Here is a 24,745-nt window from a genome sequence, read left to right as displayed (position 1 = left end):
TTCGTTTTTCCCGCTCGCTGTTCGGGAGTGGAATAGTAGAGAGATAGTATGATTGTGGTTCGATGAACCCTCTGCCAAGCACTTAAATGTGAATTGCAGAGTAGTCATGTAGATGTAGACTGTGGGTGAGGATACAGTTGGTCATGGTGGCCAGGAAGGAGGTTTAAGCTTTGAGGTCAGTCAGGCATTGGGAAAGATAGTGTTCAATAGTGTTAAGGCTATGGGCATTTGGAATGTTAGTGCACAGGGAAGTGGCATTGACATTTGTATGCAGGTCTCAGGCCTCCTGGTGGTAAAGGAACAGGAACTGTGGACAGATGGTATAGGAAATGATTAGTGTCACTTACATAAGTGGGTAGGTTACACGTAATGGGCTGAAGTGCTGGTTCACAAGGGCAGAGATTATATCTGTAGCAGCACAGTGACCAGTCATGATGGTATGTACCATGTGGTTGAGTTTATGTACTCTAGGAACCAGGTAGAAAGTAAGACTGTGGGGTTTGATGGGTATGAGGAGGGAGATAAGAGTGCCCAAAACTGTGGAAAACGAGATGGCACCAAACTCACAAAATTATATTGTTTCAATAGTTCTCATCCTGCCAAAACTCACAGATGCAAAAACTATTTAACTAGTATTTTATGTACACTTACCAAGAATTATACGTGTTAATACAGCAAGCAGCCCTGAATCCAGCAACTGCTGAATAGATGGTGGTGACTGACATGCCATGGCAAGAGTCATCAGCTGACTTTCACTACGCTGCATTTTGTCCATCTCATGTGCCATGATATGATTGTACCATTCTCCATTTTGTTTATCATCTGCTGACTCCAGGTTTGAGTCACTGACACTTGGTTTACTGAAGTAGGACTCCTTTCTGTAGTAAACATTTAACCACAGTAAAACATGTTAAAGAACAGGTGAATGCTATGGACAGGGGAAATAATCTGTGTTTGATAAAACATTGCAGATACAACTGGTGGTGAGAAGTGAATGAAGAAATGCATGATAACATGGAAAGCAAAATAAAGTAAATCTGCTGTTTAAATAGGATAAATTGATATTTAGTACCAAAAGGAAACTGTGGAAGTGCAAGGCAACCAAATGGCTCGTCAGTACTTACCTTCATAAGGTGAAATTCTAAGAATTGCTAGTAGCCATGTGCAGAAGTAGATACATATACCAAGTCAATGATAGATACATAAGAAGACTATTTAAACACACACACACACACACACACACACACACACACACACCACACACACACACACACACACACACCTAACTGAACTGCATCATTACACTGGCTGATTACTTTCACTAAGGACTTTCCATTAATGTATTTAAAAGTAGAAACACCTAATCCAGCTTTTGAAACTGTTAATTCCTCCCCCTGAAAAGGAAATTTGATAAATTCCAAAATGTTGGTCAGGAGCAGTAGCATTCAGATGCTAGGCTGGGAGGGCTCACCTTCAATGGTAAGTTAGCCCGCAAGACAAACTGTATATTGGCCACTTAATATTTGACTACCAGTGCAATAAAGAGTGCAGTAATTCTAACTAGCTCAATGAAATGATGATGCATCTATTGGACTGATTCATTTGTCTCAGTAATGAATGATATAAAACAAACAAACCTGTTATTCAGTTCTGTAGCCAACTGACGAATTCCTAGGTCAGACAATAATGTTCCAGTTCTCTGCAACAACATTGGAAATAAACTATGCCTGATGTAGCACATTGCACATAACAGAGTATCAATAGCTTTCTTCAGTGCAGAATGAGATGGCAGGCTCAGTGTCCACTTATACACTATCCTGAAATTGGAAAGCAACATTTTACATCAAATACATGGTACTACTCCGAGTTAAGCAGTTCATATCCTGTTCACTGGGAAAGGAAATTTCACTTACTGAAACAATTCTGGGGTCACCATTGAGTACAGATCATAATTTACTCTTCTTTCATGAGCAGCCCACAAGATAGCAGCAGCACTATGTACATAGGCTGATGATGGCGACCAAATTTCTGTACTGGAAAAGGACTGCTCTTGAGCCTGTCGAAAAAGACCAACACAGTATTGCTACTAAAAGAAACCGGTAAGCAAGATGTTACACAGCTTTGTACACTTAAAAAACACTGAATGAAGTGCGTATGAACTAGAACAAAGCTTTTACAAATTTGAGTTCCTAAAAAGGAGCATAACATACATGGAGTAAAGAGAACAATATTAATTGGGATACAATAGAAACTATGCAGTTATTTGAAGATTCGAACTCCCATGCTTCAAATTTCTGTCTGCAAGTGAGTTAATGTGTTAAATAACTGACTTATACCCATAAGCGAGAAAAAATTTAGAAAAGTTTCGAATTAATGTTTAAAATATGTTAGAAGTCAATAAATGCTCTGCTTGTCAAATACTGGAGCAATACAGTCTGGATATTTCGGAGTGCCATTAGTTACCCTGTTTCAAGACATGTACACAGTTTCTAACTGTAATACTCGTCTTACTGCATGAAAGATTTGACAGAAGTCTACACCTCTTAATGAGTAGACTGTGTCAGCATTTTAAATTTCTAAATTCAGTCAATAATAATAATATAATATATCGAATGTCAAATTTTTGCTGCCATTGGAAGGTACTGGATAGGCAACCTGCAATCGGGACAGGATGAACTAGCCACAGTTTGCTACCTACCACATGTCTACATCAACATATATATTCTGCAAGTCACTGTGCGGTGCATGGTGGAGGGTACCACATATCACTTCCAGTTGTTTCCTTTTCTGTTCCACTCATAAATAGAGCTAAGGATAAGCATCTACATCTACATCTACGTCCATACTCCGCAAGCCACCTGACGGTGTGTGGCGGAGGGTACCCCGAGTACCTCTATCGGTTCTCCCTTCTATTCCAATCTCGTATTGTTCGTGGAAAGAAGGATTGTCGGTATGCTTCTGTGTGGGCTCTAATCTCTCTGATTTTATCCTCATGGTCTCTTCGCGAGATATACGTAGGAGGGAGCAATATACTGCTTGACTCTTCGGTGAAGGTATGTTCTCTAAACTTTAACAAAAGCCCGTACCGAGCTACTGAGTGTCTCTCCTGCAGAGTCTTCCACTGGAGTTTATCTATCATCTGCGTAACGCTTTCGCGATTACTAAATGATCCTGTAACGAAGCGTGCTGCACTCCGTTGGATCTTCTCAATCTCTTCTATCAACCCTATCTGGTACGGGTCCCACACTGTTGAGCAGTATTCAAGCAGTGGGCGGACAAGCGTACTGTAACCTACTGCCTTTGTTTTCGGATTGCATTTCCTTCGGATTCTTCCAATGAATCTCAGTCTGGCATCTGCTTTACCGATGATCAACTTTATATGATAATTCCATTTTAAATCACTCTTAATGCGTACTCCCATATAATTTATGGAATTAACTGCTTCCAGTTGCTGACCTGTTATTTTGTAGCTAAATGATACGGGATCTATCTTTCTATGTACTCGCAGCACATTGAGATTCAATTGCCATGCCCTGCACCATGCGTCAATTCGCTGCAGATCCTCCTGCATTTCAGTACAATTTTTCATTGTTGCAACCTCTCGATACACCACAGCATCATCTGCAAAAAGCCTCAGTGAACTGCCGATGTCATCCACCAGGTCATTTATGTATATTGTGAATAGCAACGGTCCTATGACACTCCCCTGCAGCACACCTGAAATCACTCTTACTTCGGAAGACTTCTCTCCACTGAGAATGATATGCTGGGTTCTGTTATCTAGGAATTCCTCAATCCAATCACACAATTGGTCTGATAGTCCGTATGCTCTTACTTTGTTCATTAAACGACTGTGGGGAACTGTGTCAAACGCCTTGTGGAAGTCAAGAAACACGGCATCTACCTGTGAACCCGTGTCTATGGCCCTCTGAGTTTCGTGGACGAATAGCGCGAGCTGGGTTTCACACAACCGTCTTTTTCGTAACCCATGCTGATTCCTACAGAGTAGATTTCTAGTCTCCAGAAAAGTCATTATACTAGAACATAATACGTGTTACAAAATTCTACAACTGATCGACGTTAGAGATATAGGTCTATAGTTCTGCACATCTGTTCGACGTCCCTTCTTGAAAATGGGGATGACATGTGCCCTTTTCCAATTCTTTGGAACAGCTGTCTGAAAGTCTCCACAAGAGCCCTGATTTCACTCATCTTCATGGTCCTTACATGATATGTACACTAGCAGCAGAGCTAATCTGCAGTTGGCCTCAAACATTGGGTCTCCAAATTTCCACAACAGTACCTCACGAAAAGAGCGTCATCTTCCCTCCAGGGATTCCTATTTCAGCTCATGAAGCATCTTCATAGTGCTTGCATGCTGATCAAACCTAGAGGTAACAAATTTAAAAGCACACTTTTAAATTCCTTCGACGTCTTCCTTTAATCCGAGCTGGTAGAGATCTGTAACATTCTAGCAGTACCCAATAATGGGCCGCTCTAACATTATATACACCGCCTCATTTATAGATAAGCAAAGTATTCTCAAAAAAGTTTGAGCATTCATTTTTTCCTACTGCCAACCTGACATGCTCATTCTATTTCATATTGCACTGCAACATTATGCCTAGATATTTAGTCAATGTGACTGTCTCAAGGAGTACAATAATAATGCTGCACTCTAACATTAAAGGATTGTTTTTCCTACTCATCTGCATTTTTGTAGAGTTATAGCAAGCCGCCATTCATCATGCAAAATAGAAATTCTAAGTTTCTTGTATCTTCCTACAGTCACTCAAGGACACCATCTTCCTGCACAACAGAGCACCAACAACAAACAGTAGTGAACTGCTGTTCACCCTGTCAGTCACATCATTCATGTTTATAGAGAATAAATAGTGATCCTATTACACTTCCGTGGGGCACTCCTGATGACAGCCCTGCCTCTGATGAATACTCACTGAGTAGGACAACATACTGGGTCCTATTACTTAAGAAGTTTTCGAGTCACTCACACATCTGGGAACTTATTCCACATGCTCGCATCTTTGTCAGTGTCTGTAGTGAGGCAATGTTTCAAACAATTTCTGGAAATCCAGGAATACAGAATCTGTCCACTGCCCTTTATCCATAGTTTTCACGATATTGTGTGGGAAAAGGGCATGCCGAGTTTGACAGAAGCGATACTTTCTGAAGCCATGATGATTTGAGGACAGAAGCTTTTCTGTCTCAAGCAATTTTATTATATTCAAACTTGGAACATGCTAAAGAATTCTGAAGCAAACCAACATTACAGATATTGGTCTGTAGTTATGTAGGTGTATTTTTTTACCTTTCTTATATGCAGGAGGCACCTCCACCAGGTGAGAGATTCACGACACGTGAAGCTAAAAGGTCATGTTGGAGTGTACTCTTTGTAAAACCAAACTAGGATTCTATTTGGCACTGACAACCCACTTGTTTTCAACTCATTCAGTTCCTTCTCTACACCAGTGATGCCTATGTCAAATTATGTTTGTACTATCCTCCTGTGGAAATAATTGATTAAACATAAAATATAAAACTTCAGATTTTCTTTGGTTGTCTTTTACTGGCTTCCCATAGTTGTCAACGAGTGACTGGCTAGCTGTCTCTTGGCCGTAGTTCGTTGGTTGCCATTCATGCAGACAGATAGCTTGTTGGTTGTTATGCTCATGCAGAATGCAGCACATTGGTTGAAGATTAGCTTATTGATCATGACTTGTTTCACAGGTAGCCCTGCCTTTGATGGGTTAGGTGTTGCTTGTGACCGGACTGGAGTAGATGGTGGTGGGAGGATGTATGGAACATGCCTTGCATCTAGATCTATTACAGGGATATGAGCCATGAGGCAGGTGTTCTGTGCCTTATCTCTCCAGTCACACACCACATCCCAAAGCCCCACTGTCCAGCCACAGAGAAGCATTCTCCTTGTGACTCAGTACCACCCAGGCCTGGAGTAACTGAATCACATTCTCTGCCAGTGCTTCGACTGCCTCTCGTCATGCCCTGAAATAAGGAATGTTCTGTCCACTATCCTTCCCACCCCTCCCACAATGGTATTCCATCATCCACTGAAGCTACACAGTCCCCTCATCCATTCCTACAAAATCCCTGCTCCCAACCCTTTGCCTCATGGCTCACATCCCTATGATAGATCTAGATGTAAGACCTATCCCATACATCCTCCCACCACCACCTGCTAAAGTCTGGTGACAAGCATTGCCTATACCATCAAAGGCAGAACTACCTGTGAAACCAATCATGTGATTTATAAGCTAAGCTGCAACCAAAGTGCTGCATTCTATGTCGGTATGACAACCAAAAGCCTGTCTGTCTGCATGAATGGCCACTTACAAACTGTGTCCAAGGAACGGCTGGACCACCCAGTTGCTGAGCACACTATCCAAAACAACATTCTGCAGTTTAATGACTGCTTCACATCCTGTGCCACCTGGATCCTTCTTACCAACAGCAGCTTTTCTGAATTGCACTGGTGGGAACTATTTTTGCCTCCTGGCCTCAACTTCATCAGTCATTGTTCTTCAGCCACCTATCCCCTCCCCTGCTCCCGCTCCACAGCCTTCTATTCCACATCATGAGCACCCACAGTCTTTTTACTTGTCTCCCCCCTCCCCCCTCTCTCTACCTTCTGTCAAACCTCCCATCAAGTGCAGTTGTTCACTGTCTGGCTCCAGCAGTCAGAGACAGTGCTCAAGTGTCTATGGGCTGCATTTGTGCGAATGTGTGCTCAAAATATACCCTAATGAAGTACTCAGTGCTGGTGGTACATCATTCCTCACGTAGAGAACTGTACAATGCACACTGGGGAGCAGTATTTCCCAATACAGCGTAAAGCAGAGATTCTACTATCATCGTGGTAGAAAACAATCAATGATAACTCATTTGGAAAGATGCTTTTCTGCCAATAAGCATCCCCAATGCATATTTAGATGAGCATATTGCAGCTGCAGGTATGTTTCACTGTGTGTGCATACAACAACATTCACGAGGAAGTATATTGTCTATCACTGTCTAACAGATGAGTTACCAGTCATCACATCCACTTTTGCAGTCTGTTTCTACAATTTAGTACTCTAGCAGTTCCCTATGGCTCTCATCTATCTATCCATCTATCCTAGCTGCATCACTTGGGCAGCTTCAGAAGCCATATGGATTTGTTGTAATGAAATGTGATATTTTACATTCATTTATTCATTGCAGTTTGACTCATCAAAATTTATTTTGCACTTTTCCAATGTTGTGAGCCCAGACGCAGTTTACTGTGGGAGCACCAAGCACCTGATGGACAGCATACAGACCACATGTTCTCGCGGGATGTGCACGGCAATGGAACTGCCTTCCAATACGTACACACATTGTGTCGCAAAGTATTTCCTTTGCTTTGCTGTCCTGCCCTGCCATCCGTTGGCTTTGATCTGGGCTTATATCATTGCTGTACTGCCATTTTGATTGGGGGAAAAAATTACTGCTGACTTTTCACACACACACACACACACACACACACACACACACACACACACACACACACACACACACGACTTGTGATAATAATCTCAAAATTATTATGCACTGTCCTAGTGTTGTGAGACAAATTTCTATAAACCATTACATGATAACATAAAAAACACAATGGAATCACACATAGCAAGAATCTTATTCATAGTGCTGAACACTTGTTAATTGAAACAATTTATCCTGTATAAATTAATGTAAAATGTGAGGAATTCTTGGAAGGGGTGATTTAAGGATAATGGTGGAGGATCACATACAGTGTTCTTAACTTCACATCTAAAGCACTCTACCCTCTTGAACTATCTGTATTATCTAAGGGTCTCACTTTCAGCCCTAAACCTGCATTTGATCATGCTGCTTTGGTGAAGGGCCTACTTTCCTTCACATGTAATATCAATTGGAAATATCACTTTACAACCAAATCCCAAAACCTTTCCAATAGCAAGCCTGATGCTGAACCCTGCCTTGAACAGTTCAGTTCACGATCCCAACTTGATCCAGCACCACTACCTAATAATTATCCCTTACATGCCTTCAAAGAATTCCTCACATCCAGCAATGCTTCACAACCCTTCCTCAGGTCCCTACAACCTGTCCCCTGCAGAACTCCAGGCTCTAAGTTCCCAAAAAGCAAGTGACTATCATTAGCCTCCCAGCAGACAAAGGATCTACCACTGACCGAAAGGAGTATGTTAGTGAAATCCTATGCCAGCTCTCCGACATCTCTACACACAGCAACAGTCACCAAGGTCCCATTCCTGTGATTCAAACTGACCTGCAATCCCTCCCTAAAACCTCAGGCTCCTCACAAGAACTAACACCTCGATCCACAGACCTTCTCACCCCACTCAAACCATGCACCCTCACCTTTTACCTTCATCCTAAGACCCACAAACCTAATCATTCGGGTCATCCTATAGTTTCTGTCTTCAGAGTACCCACCAAACATATGCCTTAGTTGATCAGCACCTGAAACCCGTAATACAAAGAACCCGCATATCAAAGATACCGACCATTTCCCAGATCGTCTGAAATCTGTGCCCGTCCCATTCCCACCACACACCTTGTGTGTCCCATTGATGCCACCTTCCTCTATACTAACATTTCCCATGTACATGGTCGGTCTGCTGCTGAAGATTTCCTAAATCAGCATCCACCTGATTTCAAACCTGTGACATCCTTCCTATTCATCTTAATCAACTTTATACTTACCAACAACAACTACATGTTGGGGAGGGAGGGAGGGGGGGGGGGGGGTGGACAGACTTATAGACAGATCAGGGGTACAGCCATGGGAACCAGGATGGCTTCTTCCTATGCCAATCTTTTCATGGGTCATTTGGAGGGGGCTTGCCTGGGATCCATAAGTCTTCAGCCCCTGCTTTGGTTTAAATACATTCATGACATCTTTACCAAATGGACTCTTGGTGAGACCGACCTGTTATAATTCCTGGAATCTCTGAATAAATTTCACATGGTCCTATTCTGAATCCCATGCCACTTTCCTTGATGTTGATCTCGTCCTCACTAAAGGCCAACTACACACTTCTGTCCACATTAAACCTACCAACAAACAACAGTACTTACATTTTGACAGTTGGAATCCTTCCCAAGTCAAACAATCCCTCCCATAGAGCCTTGGCATTCAAGGCAAACATACAGCAATAAACCACCATTCTCACCTCAGCCTTCACTATACGTAATTACCCCAACAGCCTAGTTCAAAAGCAGATTTCCCGGGCCATCACATCCAATCCTGGTACTGCTAATACCTCCAAACACAACTTTGGAGCACGCCACTGGTGACTCAATATTATTCTGGTCTGGAATGCATTAATCAGCTACTTCAACAGGGCCATAACTTCCTAAAATCATGCCTTGAAATGAGATCCATTCTGTCTTAAATCTTGCCCACTACACCTAGGATAGCTTTTCATTGCACTCCCAATCTCCACAATATTCTTGTAAGATCCTGTGCTGCTCCTGCACCCATCTCCCTACCCTATGGCTCCTATTCCTGTGATCATCCCCAATGCAAGACTTGCCCAGTGCATCCTCCTACCACCACCTACAGCAGCCCTGTCATTGGCAAAACATATACCATCAAAGGGAGAGCAACCTGTGAAACAACACACATCGTACACCAGCTGTTATGTAAACACTATTTGGCCTTTTACATTGGCATGACTACCACCAAATTATCAATTAAGATGAATAGGCATAGGAATAGGGTGTATACTGGCAACATGTTATTGCCAAGCATACTCTACAACATAACAATTGTGATCTTGGTGCCTGTTTCACCACACGTGACATCTGGATTCTTTCGACACACACCAGTTTCTCTCTTTCACCCCTCTACCTTCCCCTTCGACCCTTCTGCCTTCACTGGCTCCGAAAGTTTGCCTAATTATAACCCTCTTTATGTGGCACTTCTGCTGTCGCTTGGTGAGTAGTTTTTTATCCATCCCATTAAAACACAGAGGATGTTACGTATTTTATTATTCACGATACATGATTCATCACATTCGACAACGTACTCCGGCTAAAGCTTCTTCCAAGCAGAAGGGAGTTTTCTCTTGGTAATCCCTTCCCACCCCTTTTCGATCATCTTGATGCACGCAATGATCTTGAACTGGTATTTCCAAAACTCTCAGACACATTTAACCTACAATTCAGGACTTTACACTTTGTGAAAGCTTGCAGAGTTTCTGAATGGTAAACAGGCAGTAGCTTAATTGTCAAATCATGGCTTCCATTGGCACAGAATAGCAGTGTGAGATGGTCTTTCATTGGCTTGAGAGTGGGCAATATTATCCTCTGCTGTTATAAAGGTATCCTTTAGCATATTTTTTCAGATCAGACCCACCTCATCACAACTAAAAACCCATTGCAGCAGATAACACTCAGAATCTAAGATCATCTTTAAGTTGCTGATGAAATTCTCTGCTGCCTTTGAGTTGGAGCTGGCTGCTTCACCATGCCTCGCAAACCTGTGTATGCTGGTTCTTTTAAGGAGCAACCTTTCAACATCATGCAGAATATGAAACCGTTGCACAGCTACTCTTATCACTCCCTTTGAAGCACCTATATCCTTAATCCTGTCCTTGTTCTTGAGGACAGTGCAAATAGTTGATGCACACTGACTGTACAATGAAGGGCCAAAGACAGGCATGCATATTCAAATACAGAGATATGTAAATAGGCAGAATACAGCGCTGTGGTCAGCAACACCTATATAAGACAACAAATGTCTGGCACAGTTGTTAGGTTGCTTACTGCTGCTACAATGGCAGGTTATCCAGATTCAAGTGAGTCTCAGTGTGGTGTTATTGTCGGTGCACAAGCAATGGAATATAGCATCTCCAAGATAGCGATGAAGTGGGGACTTTCCCATATGACCATTTCACAAGTATACCACGAATATCAGGAGTCTGGCTGACATCGCTGCGGCCAGAAAAAGATCCTGCAAGAATGAGACCAATGAGGACTGAAGAGAATTGTTTACCATGACAGAAATGCAAAACTTCCACAGATTGCTGCAGGTTTCAATTCTATGCCATCAACAAGAGTCGGTGTGCGAATCATTCAACAAAACATCATCAATACAGGATTTAGGAGTCAAAAGCCCACTCGTGTACCCTCGATGACCGCATGACACAAAGCTTTACGCCTGGACTGAGCCCATCAACACCAATAATGGACTGTTGATGACTGGAAACAGGTTGACTAGTCGGACAAGTATTGTTTCAAATTTTATCGAATGGATGGACATGTACTGGTATAGAGTCAACCTCATGAACCCATTAACCCTGCACGTCAGCAGGGGACTGTTCAAAGTGGTGGAGACACTGTAATGGTGTGGAGCATGTGCAGTTGGATTGATATGGGAGCCCTGATACGTCTAGATACGACGCTCAGAAGTGACATGTACTTAAGCATCCTTTTTGACCACCTGCATCTATTCATATCCACTGTGCATTCTGACGGACTTGGGCAATTCCGGCAGGATAATATGAGACACCACACATTCAGAATCGCTACAGAGTCGCTTCAGGCACATTCTTCAGAGTTTAAACATTTCCGCTGGGCATCAAACTCTCCAGACACGAACATTATTGAGTATATCTGGTATGCCTTGCAACAAGATGTTCAGAAGAGATCTCCACCCCCTCGTACTCTTACGGATTTATGGACAGCCCTGCAGGATTCATGGTGTCAATATCCTCCAGCACTACTTCAGACATCAGTCAAGTCCATGCTAAGTCATGTTGCAGCACTTCTGCATGCTCGTAGGAGCCCTACACTATATTAGGCAGTTGTACCAGTTTCTTTGGCTCTTCAGTGTATGTGCATGCTAAATCTGCAATGCTCACATCTCATTTGCGTTTTTCAATGATTTTACATTTCGTTTCTAAGGTAATTTTCTCTCTCTTATAGTAGTCTTTTTGTGACTTTCTCATTTGGGGGCATTTAAAAAAAAAAAAAAAAAAACCCACACAAACCCACACACCTGTGTGCATACAAGTTCAGAAAACTGTGAGATCACAAGCTGTGCTAAGATGGTAGCAGAAAGAATGCTAAACCCAGACTGCAGTATGCACTAAAGACACTGTCATGTGTCACTGCTGACAATGAAAGGTATACGTATTGTTGAACATTCGCCCTCCGCGTGCACAGGTGTTAATATCATACTAAATCGTTGTCACTCATTATGCAAATATCTTTTTTAAGAATTTGTTTTGCTTGTTACATGAATTGCACATTATGGGAGGTGCTCATTAACTGAGGTTCCAATGTAAATCCACTTCAATACTTCAACAATCAGTCTTATTTTTAACAGAGAAAGTAGCTAGAAGAGATTAATGTTTTCTGAAACATTAAATTTTATCAATTGTTTTAACAACTCTTCAGAAGTTGTCTGTCTACGAGTCTGTAATCTTCAAAAAGTTACACAATATGAGAAGAAATATAATCCAAAAACCTACAGACCACTGCACAGCACTTTCTGAGCAACCACCACCAAAGGTAGCAGACTTTTCCGGAAACTGATACACAGAAAATGGGTAACAAGAGTACATCACAATTTATGATCGTGTTTTGATATTGCGAAAATCACCATTTACTGTATTACTTCATCCTATCATTCCTCTACAGCCTTTATGGTTTCTTCAAAGTGGTCATATATTCAAAAACAATAGTGTATATTGTCATGCCTTCTGTATTTCAGAACAGAAATACTGCTGTCTGATGCAAGTTGTAATAATGGAACTCACCTTAGGGATCAACTTGCTTTCTAATTATTTCAAAATACTGTGATCAAGTACCTTGCCCAGGACATCATCATCATCAGATTATGGGAAGTAGGCCTTCTATAAATCTCCCCCCCCCCCCCCCAACCTTTCTGTGTGTACATTTTTTGTAGAATGTTCCGCATTATCTGTTCTTGGCTTATTATTTCATGCGCATTTAGAATAACTTGTTATTGCATTTACTATCCTTAACTATTGACTTTCACTATCCTTCACTATTGACTACAGTCTGAAACACGAGTTTTCTGATTTGGAGAAACCATATGAATACCTATGCACATTATCAAATCAACAGTACCAATTTCAGTCACAATGAAAAGAGTTCTCTTAATGACAATGTTACTGCTTAGTTAATATAAATTTAAACAAATAATATTAGTCATAAACAAATCAATTTCTTTTAGCACTATCAATTTTCAGAAAACGCTCATAGGTAAAACAAATCTTGCCTTCTGGGGATAGGGTTCTTCACCGATACAATTAACTGTTAAGCTGAAAAAATGGGCAACCTCTACATACCTGTATAGCAGCTGATGCAGTTTCTTGCAACCACAAAAGCAAAGCCTTCACTCTATCCTTTGTTGCACTGTCTTGTATTGTGCACATCTGATACAACAATTCCACAACAGAGTCAACAACTGTTGAACTTAATGTGGAGGAGTGACTTATGGAAAGAGACCCTGTAAAAAATAAACTGAATGTAAATTTTAGTTGTAAAATTAAGGACAACTTCTTAAGCACATGTTGAAACAAAAATATAAACTTCGATTACTGGCTGAGGAAAGTCAGTATAACGAACATCCACGACTTCTAACTAACATGTGGTCTTAAAAGCTCAGTTCTCTTTCACCATGCCCCACTTCTCTCAAACACAGATCCACAATCTTACAACAACTAATGCAGGCAAACGTTTAGTATTAATACAATTACTCTTAATATAATGAAGGGAATCAGCAGAGACGTTCAAAAATCAAACCACAAAAGAAATACTTTCTCTATAAGTAATCTCAGAGAAAATTACTTTAAAGGGTCTGAAATGACAAATGAGGAGGATCATAATTCTTGTGTCCACTGTTTCATTTAGCCCCTGTAAATATAATGCAAATACATCATCTTGTTGAACTTTTTTTTTATAGCTAAGTAATGGAAAGTCTCTGTTTTGTTAAAGTGGAACAATCATTAGTTTAACTCACAATATTTGCAGGCAATGGTAGCACAAACACACAAAATGAATTTAGCATACAAATTAGCTACTGACATCTTCAATAAGAACAAAATTTCTACAAAAGGAAAAGTGAAAAATTACCATAACAGCATCTACCCTGAGGCCTTACATGCAGCAGAGAGTTGAACCTAGTAAGAACAGGAATACTGAAAGTTTGTGAAATGAAAGATCATCAGAAGGATACTCGGATCTACACTATGTGATCAAACGTATCCGGACACCTGGGTGAAAATGACCTACAAGTTCGTGGCACCCTCCATCGGTAATACAGGAATTCAATATGATCTTAGACCACCCTGAGCCTTGATGACAGCTTCCTCTCTCGTAGGCATATGTTCAATCAGGTGCTGGAAGGTTTCTTGGGGAACGGCACCCCATTCTTCACAGAGTGCTGCACTGAGGAGAGGTATCTATGTTGGTTGGCGAGGACTGGCACGAAGTCGGTGTTCCGAAATAATCCCAAAGGTGTTCTATAGGATTTAGGTCAGGACTCTATGCAAGCCAGTCCATTACAGGGATGTTATTGTCGTGTAACCACACTGCCAAAGGCCACGCATTATGAACAGGTGCTTGAGTGTGTTGAAAGATGCAATCACCATCCCTGAACTGCTCTTCAACAGTGGCAAGCCAGAAGGTGCTCAAAACATCAATTTAGGCCTGTGCTGTGATAGTGCCATGCAAAATAACAAGGAGTGCAAGCTTCCTCCATGAAAGAAACAACCACACCATAAAACCACTGCTTCCAAATTTTACCGTGGACACTACACATGCTGGCAGATGACGTTCACTGGGCATACGCCATACCCACATCCTGCCATCAGATCGCCACAATGTGTACCGTGATTCGTCACTCCACACAACATTTTTTACACTATACAATCATTCAATGTTTACGCTCCTTACACCAAGCGAAGTGTAGTTTGGCATTTACCAGCGTTATGTGTGGCTTATGAGCAGCCGCTCGACCATGAAATCCGAGTTTTCTCACCTCCCACCTAACTGTTATAGTACTTGGAGTGGATCCTGATGCAGTTTGGAATTCCTGTGTGATGGTCTGGATAGATGTCTGCCTATTACACATTACGAGCCTCTTCAACTGTGGGCAGTCTCTGTCAATCAACAGACGAGATCGGCCTGTACGCTTTTGTGCTGTAAGTGTCCCTTCACATTTCCACTTCATTATCACATAGGAAACAGTGGACCTAAAGATGTTTAGGAGTGTGGAAATCTCACGTACAGACGTATCACACAAGTGACACTCAATCGCCTGACCACGTTCAAAGTCCGTGAGTTCCGCGGAATGCCCATTCTACTCTTTCATGATGTCTAATACTACTGGGGTCACTGATACGGAGTACCTGGCAGTAGGTGGCAGCACAATGCACCTAATATGAAAAACTTATATTTTTGGGGGTGTCTGGATACTGTTGATCACATAGTGTACCAACGAAACTCTTCAATAATTTCAGACTGCTGAAAAGTACAGCAGGATTGGATGGATCAAAGTTTTGCATTTGCTTTCTCTGAAATGGGATTTATGTAGCCAATCTGCATTAAACTGCTCCAGCTGGATACTCTTAGATGTCTGCCAGTTGTAACCTGTTGCAGTGACTGATCAATGATGATGTAATCGACTAATATTGGCTCTCTTCATTCAGATTACATCACAAAATGGTATTAACAAAATATCTGCTAATTTGTTTAAGGAAACTGTAAACTTACATGGAGACAAGACAGGCTGGTAAGTACTTTTTGCTTCATTGTGAGGTAAGCCTTTCAGAGTACTTCTTGTAAATGGTTCTACTGATGTGATCAATGCAAACCTTACATCAGGATTAGCATAAAAGTTAATAAAGGTTAATGGACATTTATTTACTTTGTGACTTTCAATTGTGTTTATGGGTATTTTGAATGGTATGTTTTATGGGAACACATCACAAGTAATAAATAGCTGTCCACAACAACCAGTGATGGTTGCACCTACAGGACACTAAGTCTCTTAACTGACCCATTTCCAACTGCCAGGCAGTTTGCAATTGGAGCTAAATATTGCTGATCTTGAGGTCTCTACAAACATCATATTATTCAATATTAAAACATAAGAATTACATCATAATCAGTTAACAAAGAAACAATCCAGATTTTGCGTGAAGTTTAATTGTGAATAATAACTACAATAATAATTTTTACAGAGATGGGAAACACTGATGTGATCTAATGTATGAGGTATTGGTTTGGTGAGGTTGAGAAGGAAGAGCAGTTTACTCAGACTCTAGGTCGAGTGGACCTGGCCATTGTCAAGACCAGAGGAGAAAAAAAAATGAAGGGAGCAGCATCAGAAAGAGGAGCAGATAAAAAAAAAATTGTTGTTTAGAAAGCACAATGTCCCCTTCATATACTGAGATGTAAAGTAGTGAAGGAGATGGGGGAACACACACACACACACACACACACACACACACACACACACACACACACACACACACACAGAGAGAGAGAGAGAGAGAGAGAGAGAGAGAGAGAGAGACTTGCAAGTACTGTGGGCCACAAAACCCTTACTGTAACTATGTAAGGGGCACATGTTCAAAAATATCGTGCTGTGAAACAAATTATTATCCGATATCTTCAGCCTCAATGCCAGCTAGACTTGGCTCAGACAAACTAAGTTCAATAAGGGTCTCCGCTCTCCATTTCGGAAGGGAATGAAAGTTGAGTTTCAAAAATGAGGAAAAAATTAGAACAGCAAATAGTGAGGGGCAAGCCACAGAGGGCCCAGCAGTCTGTGCACCTCTGCTGTAGAACATGTTCAGCAAGTGGCTATGGCTGGCCCAAGGCCATTTCTCTGTCCATTTATGTACTTAACTAGTTTAGTGGTGGACATTCTTATACAAAAATCCATCCAAAGAACAAATGTTAGTTGGTAAACAACATGTGCCATTTTACATGTTCCTCTGCCTTTGCTGATGTAGGAGATTAGTGTGGCTGTTGCAGGTGGTAGTGGGTGGGTGTGGACAGGGTGTTTAACGTCCCATCAACAACAAGGTCATTAGAGACGGAGCCCAAGCTTAGGATGGGGAAGGAAATTGGCCATGCCCTTTCAAAGGAACCATCCCAGCATTTGCCTGAAGCGATTTACGGACATCACAGAAAAACTAAATCAGGGTAGCTGGATGGGGTATGAACCGTCGTCCTCCTGAGTGCGATAACCACTGAGTCACCTCACTCGGTCTGTTGTGGGGAGATCTCAAAGTATTGTACACTAATTAAACTACACATTTTCATAGTACACAAATGTAAATATGAAAACCACCAAATATTGCACTTTACTTTTTTCATACGCTTAGACCAACATGGTACCTCATTGTTTTCCGCTTTCAGCCACTGAGCAGTGGTACAGATCAGGCTCGCCATAGACTTCATTTCACAAAATAATATTGAGTAAATATTCTGTTCTACTACCAAAACATTTCTGAGGGACATAATGTGTCTTGTGCTGCAAAGAGTCAGCTGAAGGGAACCAGGCAAGTGCCATGTTATTTTGTTTGCTTTTGATGCTGTAGTGTCATATTTGTCGGTTTTTGTTTTTACATTTATGTCTTACAAAATGATACAGTGTAACCGACGTATAATTAGAGATCTCTCCAAAATGCAATGTCTTCAGAATGAATTCCTACAAGAAGAGTTTTGGTAAATACGAAAATAATATTGAGTCATCAGTGGATAAAATTGTTACATCCATTCCAAGTTAAAATGGTTTGAAGATGGATTGAGTTTTATGGGAAAAGGCATTTTTAAGGCTGAAACTAGCAAACTTTTGAAAAAAATGAAGCAACACACTTCAGGCAGAGATGAAGGAAAAGTGAAATGCATTGGGTTGCACCGAAACTAGGCTGCTAACACTTACAGCGTCCGTGTGTGTTCACAGCAGTAGGATCTTGTTTCAAAAGAAGGTAAATAATGATGAACTCGATTAATGACGACATGCTAAAGAGCCTGGAATGGTAAGTCTCTCCAGTGTAAATATTCTGAAGGGTGTGGTGGTATGTGTTTCTATTCAAGGTAATTTCCCCATTTCCTTTTTACTGTGTAGATGAAAGATGGTCATACAAAAACCTTAATTTATGGTGGTAGTGGTACAGGGAAGACAGCATACTGTGCACACAGTTTTTTTATTCATGCACAGATATGAAATGCTAATGTAAGTACTTTATAGCCACAAGGCATGACTGAAGGTGAGTGTTTTACTGGTGGGAAGGAATCATTTACACACTGACGCTGTCACTTGGAGTTGCTATGGACATCAAAGGAGAAGAGGTTAGGATAACAATGGCTATTTTTCCGAAAATAAAATCAAAATAAGACTGTATGGAATTTCTTAATTAATTAATTCTAGACCTTGGGATACTAACAATCTGTCTATTGATGAGTTTTGTTATTAAGGGCTTAACTGTGAATATGTTATGAACACTGTTAAATACAGAAGCAGATAGTGGGTAGCCAACATAATCTTCGATTATCATATTGCTTTCATGTAGAGGGCGAAGCAGCTCAATACAAGTGGCACAGCATAGAAGGACCACAACTTCGAGGAGCGACACGAGTGCATAAACAGAAGATTAAAAAAAAAAAAAGGTAATTATGAACAGAGACTGACAGATCTCAGTATCCTCAAGTACTCTCCAGTAGTGAATACCAGTGAAAGCATTTTGTGTGGTGACCATGAAATGAAAGAAAAAGGGCACTGTGATAAGGTTGTGGTGATACAAAGAAGAAGTTCACCACAAAATCATCAGGAAATACAATGTTTCTATGGGCAACAAATGTAAACAGGGTTAAAGAGAAGAGACATACCTGAAATACGTTATCACAATAAGTGAGGAAGATATTATTTTGTGATAACCATATAATTAGATAACAACAAAATAAACAGAGCAAAGAAGATCTGTTGGAGAGAGTAACCTTTCAACATTAAAAGTGGTTATCATATGTCAATGCTGGCTCAGCACTGACTAAGATTTAATAAGTCATTTAAACAGAAGTCTGTGGATGGTTTCAACATTTACAAGACTGTGAACTGTTCCTGGTGGCAACACTCCACCAACTCACAGTCTGTCGGCACGGTGGTTAAGTGCACCAACAGCACAGACTACAGCTATGAGACACCTGATGCAGGTGTTGTGTCGCATCACACACACAAGAAGGCATGAGCTTCGTGTTGCTGCACAGTATACAACAAACTAGGGGAGTTGCACTATGTACAGTTGACAGCTGTGTGCACTGCTTCACATTGTGACTATGGCATTATTACATTCTTGTTTAAAGGGATACAACATTTATTCAAAATAGTTAGTGTTATTGAGTGCATAATCTCAACACTGTAGTATATGCCTATCACTATGAGTATGAATACAAAAATGTTAAGTGAGATTTTGGATACACTGAAACAGCTCAATCAATTAGATGAACTGTCTCACAATATAAGAACAATGTTGACTAATAGACTACTAGGACAGCATATGACAACACTCAAAACAGACAGAACTCAAAAAGAATGAGATTTTCACTCTGCAGCAGAGTGTGAGCTGATATGAAACTTCCTGACAGATTAAAACTGTGTGCCAGACCGAGACTCGAACTCGGGACCTTTGCATTTCGCGGGCATGTGCTCTACCAACTGAGCTACTCAAGCACGACTCAACGACAGGTCCTCACAGCTTCAATTCTGCCAGTACCTCATCTCCTACCTTCCAAACTTTACAGAAGCTCTGCTGCGAACCTTGCAGAACTAGCACTCCAAGAAGTATTAACATAAATGAGATTTGTGATGTCAAAAGGTGTAATATAATTGATAGGTATACCTTCATTTTCAACATAATACTTAAAATAAATGCAGTACAATGAAAATAAAGAACACAATTTAAAAATATTGAACCATCAGAAAATAACACTGAAATTTGCATTAATAACACACACAACTGGACAAAAAATAACACTCAAACTTGTTGGTTGGTTTTATAAGAACTGAGGTACATGCGAGTTTCAATGAAGTAAGGGTCAACATAAAGGAAGTTTGGCTTCCAATGTGAAGTATGACCACGTGAATGAGTCAAGAAAAGGAGTTAAGCTGTTGCAGAAAGTGGATTAGTCGTAGAATGAGATCTCATCAATAGTGACATGGATGGCTCCTGGTGGGTGAGTCCTAGGTGTGTGTGGTATCTTCCCTGTAGAATGGAAATATGTTTTGATGATTATTTATTTCTGATTTCTGCTACCAGTCACTTTTTATGTTTAATCCAACATAATACAATGCGTTTCAAACATGTTCTATTCATATTCAGGTGTTTATACATTACATACATACAGAGAAATGTTACTTAAAAAGAAACAGTCTAAAACTAGATTAATCTAGAACTGTTTGTCCATTGTTTGTTACTGTAACGGCTGGTGTGGCATTTTGAGGGGAGGACGAGGGCAGTGTATGGCTAGAAATCGGAATCAGTGATGTCTTCTTCTGGTTCTCTTCCTTGTGGTTGACTATGTATGATATCACAGCCTGTATAGGATGCAGATAGATTTGCATCAGTTATGTGTCACGAAAATAGTGTGAAAGGCTTTTATATGTTTGATGAATCGGAAATATTTCTCTACTAGTGCTAATATGCCTTTGGAAGGGGTTTTGAAGCCTGCTATAATGGGACAACATGTACGATTTTTGTGAATTTTGGAAAGTAGACAGAAGGGAGGGACACCTTGGTAATGAGGGCAAAAGAATTCCCAGAACAACCTCTCTGGCCATCACATGGTAGCAAGTTCACAAGCCCCTACTGAACTCATTTCACTCCCCGGATTGCTTAATTTCACTACTTATTTCACTTACCATTTCTCTTCAGCTCAATCCACAATTACTTCTCAGTTTGCGATACCTTATCTGGAATGAAACTGGCACATTACTTACTAATGTAATATCTTTGATCTTTTACTCCGCTCATTCTCACAAGTGGGCCCGACTCAACATGGGCATCTCAGTAACTTTGTTTTCCTCCTCAGACTTATTCCTATTTTTTCACTGAAGAGACAACTAAGAGTTGTGAAAGCTAGAAACAGTTTTCTCACTTTTAAATGTGTCTCCATCAATACTGGTATTTTGCACCCTGACAGGTAATGGCCTGCCATTTGTTTCCTTGTAACTTTAAAGTTTTCTCCAGTGAATTTGTTTAATAAACTGACCTTGCAAAAAAGCTGCTGCCCCATTCCGGAGCAGGGTGTTGATCTGCTTCAGGCCTAGGTCACGAGAGTGAAGACCTAATCGGATCAGAACCCTCTCCAGGCTGGGAGTGAAGAGTGAAGGTGCAGGTGCCGGCACCAGGAGCAAGCCACAGCAAGCTTCAGGCAGCCCCTCCACTTCTGCAGCAGATGCAACCACTCCGCGTGCCAAGGGTGAGCCTATCATCGGCAGACACAGGCAGTGGTGCAAGAGCCGCAGCCAGCCTAAACTGAAACCATAAATTATGTTACTATACATTAAATTATACACACCTCCTGAAGACAAACAACAGAAAATCGAGGATGGAGTAATGACAATATTATGAAAAGGACAGATTGCTACTCGCCATACAGTGAAAATGCTGAGTCACAGATAGACACAATAAAAAGACTGCTAAACACATAAGCTTTCGCCCAAAAAGCCCCTTCTCCTGAATTAGACACACACACACACACACACACACACACACACACACACACACACAAAACTGCCACCTCCACACACATGACCATGCCTCTGGCTGCTGAGGCCAGACTGCGAACTATACTATACACGATAGGAGACGCAATCTGGGTGGTGGGGGTAAGGAGGAGGCTGGAGGGATAGCAAGGTAGGGGTGGGGGACAGTAAAGAGCTTCTTGTGGAAGCATACAGGGATGAGGTGGAAAAAGCTATGGCAGTTAGGTGCAGTCAGGAGGTAAGACAGAGGGTGCATGGGGGGCGGGGTGGAAAAGAAGGGAAGTAAAAGGACTGTGGATGCATTGGAGGAATAAAAGGCTGTGTAGTGCTGGAATTCCACTATATACTGAGTAGCAACCTATTCTTTTCATTATGGAGCAGAAGTAGCATTGTGGGTTACAGTTTTAACCGTATAAACATCATCATGACATTTATACTCAGTTCAAAATTATTTTAGCCTTCACAGTTGCACAAAAAGTTTTGGGTGAGGCTCTCATGGGTGGCACAGTACACACTCTGTGAACCTCATGAGACCTGGAGCTCCAGCAAACAACAGTGTTTGCCAAATCCTCATAATCATCACTGATGGTGCGATACATGAGATATTATGATTGAACCGCAAGTAGGAAAATTCACCACTCTGTAAGTTATAAACCTTAAAGAAGCAGGTGTCTTTCAAGGCAGTCTCAGATTGTCATTTACTGTTCAGTACAACCTGGTTTCTCAATATGGACATTTGTATAGCCTTATGCTGTTGGTAGAGAGCGAAGATATAACCACATGACAGATTAGAAATAGTGATCTGTCCCTATAATGAAACACAGCATGTGACCGTTTAGCATGAGTGGACCATTATGTGTCACATTAAATTCAAATTATCTTATATTTGAGGCCTCTGACAGTTCCAGTTTAAAGCATATGAAAATATTATTTAATCTTCAGTTTCTGTTTGTGTAATATATACACCTAATCTCAATAGCAAGAAAGATTGTCACTTGTCAAAAATTTGTCATCATGAAATGGATTTTTGATAGCTCCCTGTAAATCACATTAAAAATATGTTTCTCTACAGAAACCTGAAATGAAAACACATTACAAGACCCACAGAAAACATTAGTCCCAGTTCCATACCTACACCCTGAATGCTTTGTGAGTTTTAATGAGTCGAATAAAGCATAATAATATTCTTGTGTCTTATGCAAGTAGTGGCAACTTGTCCCCCATGTGTCCTTCCAAACACTAGATCGCGTGTTAATTTTGTGTGAATTAATAAAAAGAAGAAAGTGCAGATGCAGACAAATACAGCTATATGAATGAATGTGTGTGCGTGCGTGTGTGTGTGTGTGGGGGGGGGGGGGGGGGGGGGGTCGCGCTTTCTTTTCTGATGAAACCTAATGTAAAAGAGTCTTTTCGTTGTCCCTGTTTGCAACTTGACGTGTCATCTTTCCGGTAAGTAGCAATCTATATTTTCCTTATATTGCCGATATTACAAATCAATAAGAGCTATAGGTTAACAGAAATCAGAGGTAAACAACAGGAGTGTGAAGTGTATGATGGGACAAGAACTGACTTTTAAACAATAATTATCAAATTGGGACAACAATTATCAAATGTAAGACAGGCATTATAGTATTAACAGCTGACAAGCAAGAGGGCAAAAGAAGAAGAACAAGGAGGAGGAGGAGGAGATTTTGCCAAGAGCAACTAGTAAAAAAGTATGAGGAAAAAAACTTGTTATCAAGTATGAGAAAAGAAAAGCATCAGCGATTGTGAATGAGATAGAGGAGTAACAATATCAATAGAGAGCCATGTACTGTCCATTCTGTGGTCACCCACAGAACAGACCTCTGTTTCTGTGGACCAACACTTCCAAACTGTTGTCTGTAACCTTACACCCTACATTCAAGGCACTGCTCATTTCTTTCACTGCCTCTCCACAGTTCCTGTTTCATTACCACCAGACTCCTCATTGGCCACTGGACATGCGACACTCTTGCACACCACCATCTCCCATGCCCTTGGTTTTGCGGTTATGGAAAACTACCTTTCCCAGAACCATTTTCATACTAAACCCGCCACCTCTTTTCAGAACATATATTGAATTTTTTCAGAATATATATTGAAATGTAACGGGGAGATTAAGCAGTTTTGGCAAACTCCTTATATAATTAATATTATTCTGACACTTGACCATTGACATGGATACCAGTATTTTGGGTCCAGTATAGATTTCCAATCAATCAGATGTAACAACCATCCGGCCCCAGTTCGTCTAAGATATCCATCTGTTTTGCCATGTTGAACAGTATTAACAGCTTTTTCATGAGTGTTAAAAACAAGCACACACATCAACATAAACATGATGACATTGCTGAATCAATACTTGATAGCTGAGCAATATCTCCTGAGTCCTGAAACCACTTTTGACTACAAACTGAGAGTCTCCAGCACTTTCCTCACATGTACGGTATATTTTCAATTGCTGTATTTAAAGGAATAACTTGAGCGCATAACTCACTAAGCTCATCATTCTGGAGTCACGGTAACATTCTGCATTGGGCTTTTTGGGAAATGGACTGGTCACATGGTATAATTCTGCTTCGAAAGATACTATTGAATAAACCAATTGGTATGGAAAGAGAGAGTTCATCCTTGAATAGCTTTTGTACTTCAACATCCGTTTTGTCAGACCCTTAATCCTTCCCATTATCAATATTGTTATGGCACGCTCTACTTCTGCTCTTGCGATAACCATATCTTCACTCTCACAGACACCATGATAACTCTGTTGTCACTGAATTGTTTTTCAATCTGTTCCTTTGCCTCACACAGTAGGAAGTTGCCATTTTTGTTTATGAGGAGCCTACTTTCTCTGCTTTCCCTGTTGTAGATCCTTGCTGCCTGCCTTACTTCCTCATGCATTCTGAAGGAGTC

The 24,745-nt window shown here is 40.9% G+C and overlaps 1 protein-coding gene across 3 annotated transcripts in view; it reads right to left on the bottom strand.

Annotated features, from left to right (window-relative positions):
* Positions 1–24,745, bottom strand: part of LOC126335421 (baculoviral IAP repeat-containing protein 6-like) — a 311,044-nt gene that overhangs the window by 84,391 nt on the left and 201,908 nt on the right. For all 3 annotated transcript variants that reach the window (XM_049998701.1, XM_049998709.1, XM_049998717.1), the window contains 5 exons: positions 21,316–21,581; positions 13,383–13,543; positions 1,914–2,056; positions 1,638–1,817; positions 652–878 (listed from right to left, as the gene is read on the bottom strand). In XM_049998701.1, coding sequence (XP_049854658.1) covers positions 652–878; positions 1,638–1,817; positions 1,914–2,056; positions 13,383–13,543; positions 21,316–21,581 — 977 coding nt within the window. The remainder of the gene's footprint in view (positions 1–651; positions 879–1,637; positions 1,818–1,913; positions 2,057–13,382; positions 13,544–21,315; positions 21,582–24,745) is intronic.

This window comes from Schistocerca gregaria, chromosome 1 (genome assembly GCF_023897955.1).
Source record: "Schistocerca gregaria isolate iqSchGreg1 chromosome 1, iqSchGreg1.2, whole genome shotgun sequence".
NCBI lineage: Eukaryota > Metazoa > Arthropoda > Insecta > Orthoptera > Acrididae > Schistocerca > Schistocerca gregaria.
Note: the sequence above shows the minus strand (reverse complement) of the source record. Positions and strands in the feature narration are given on the sequence as shown.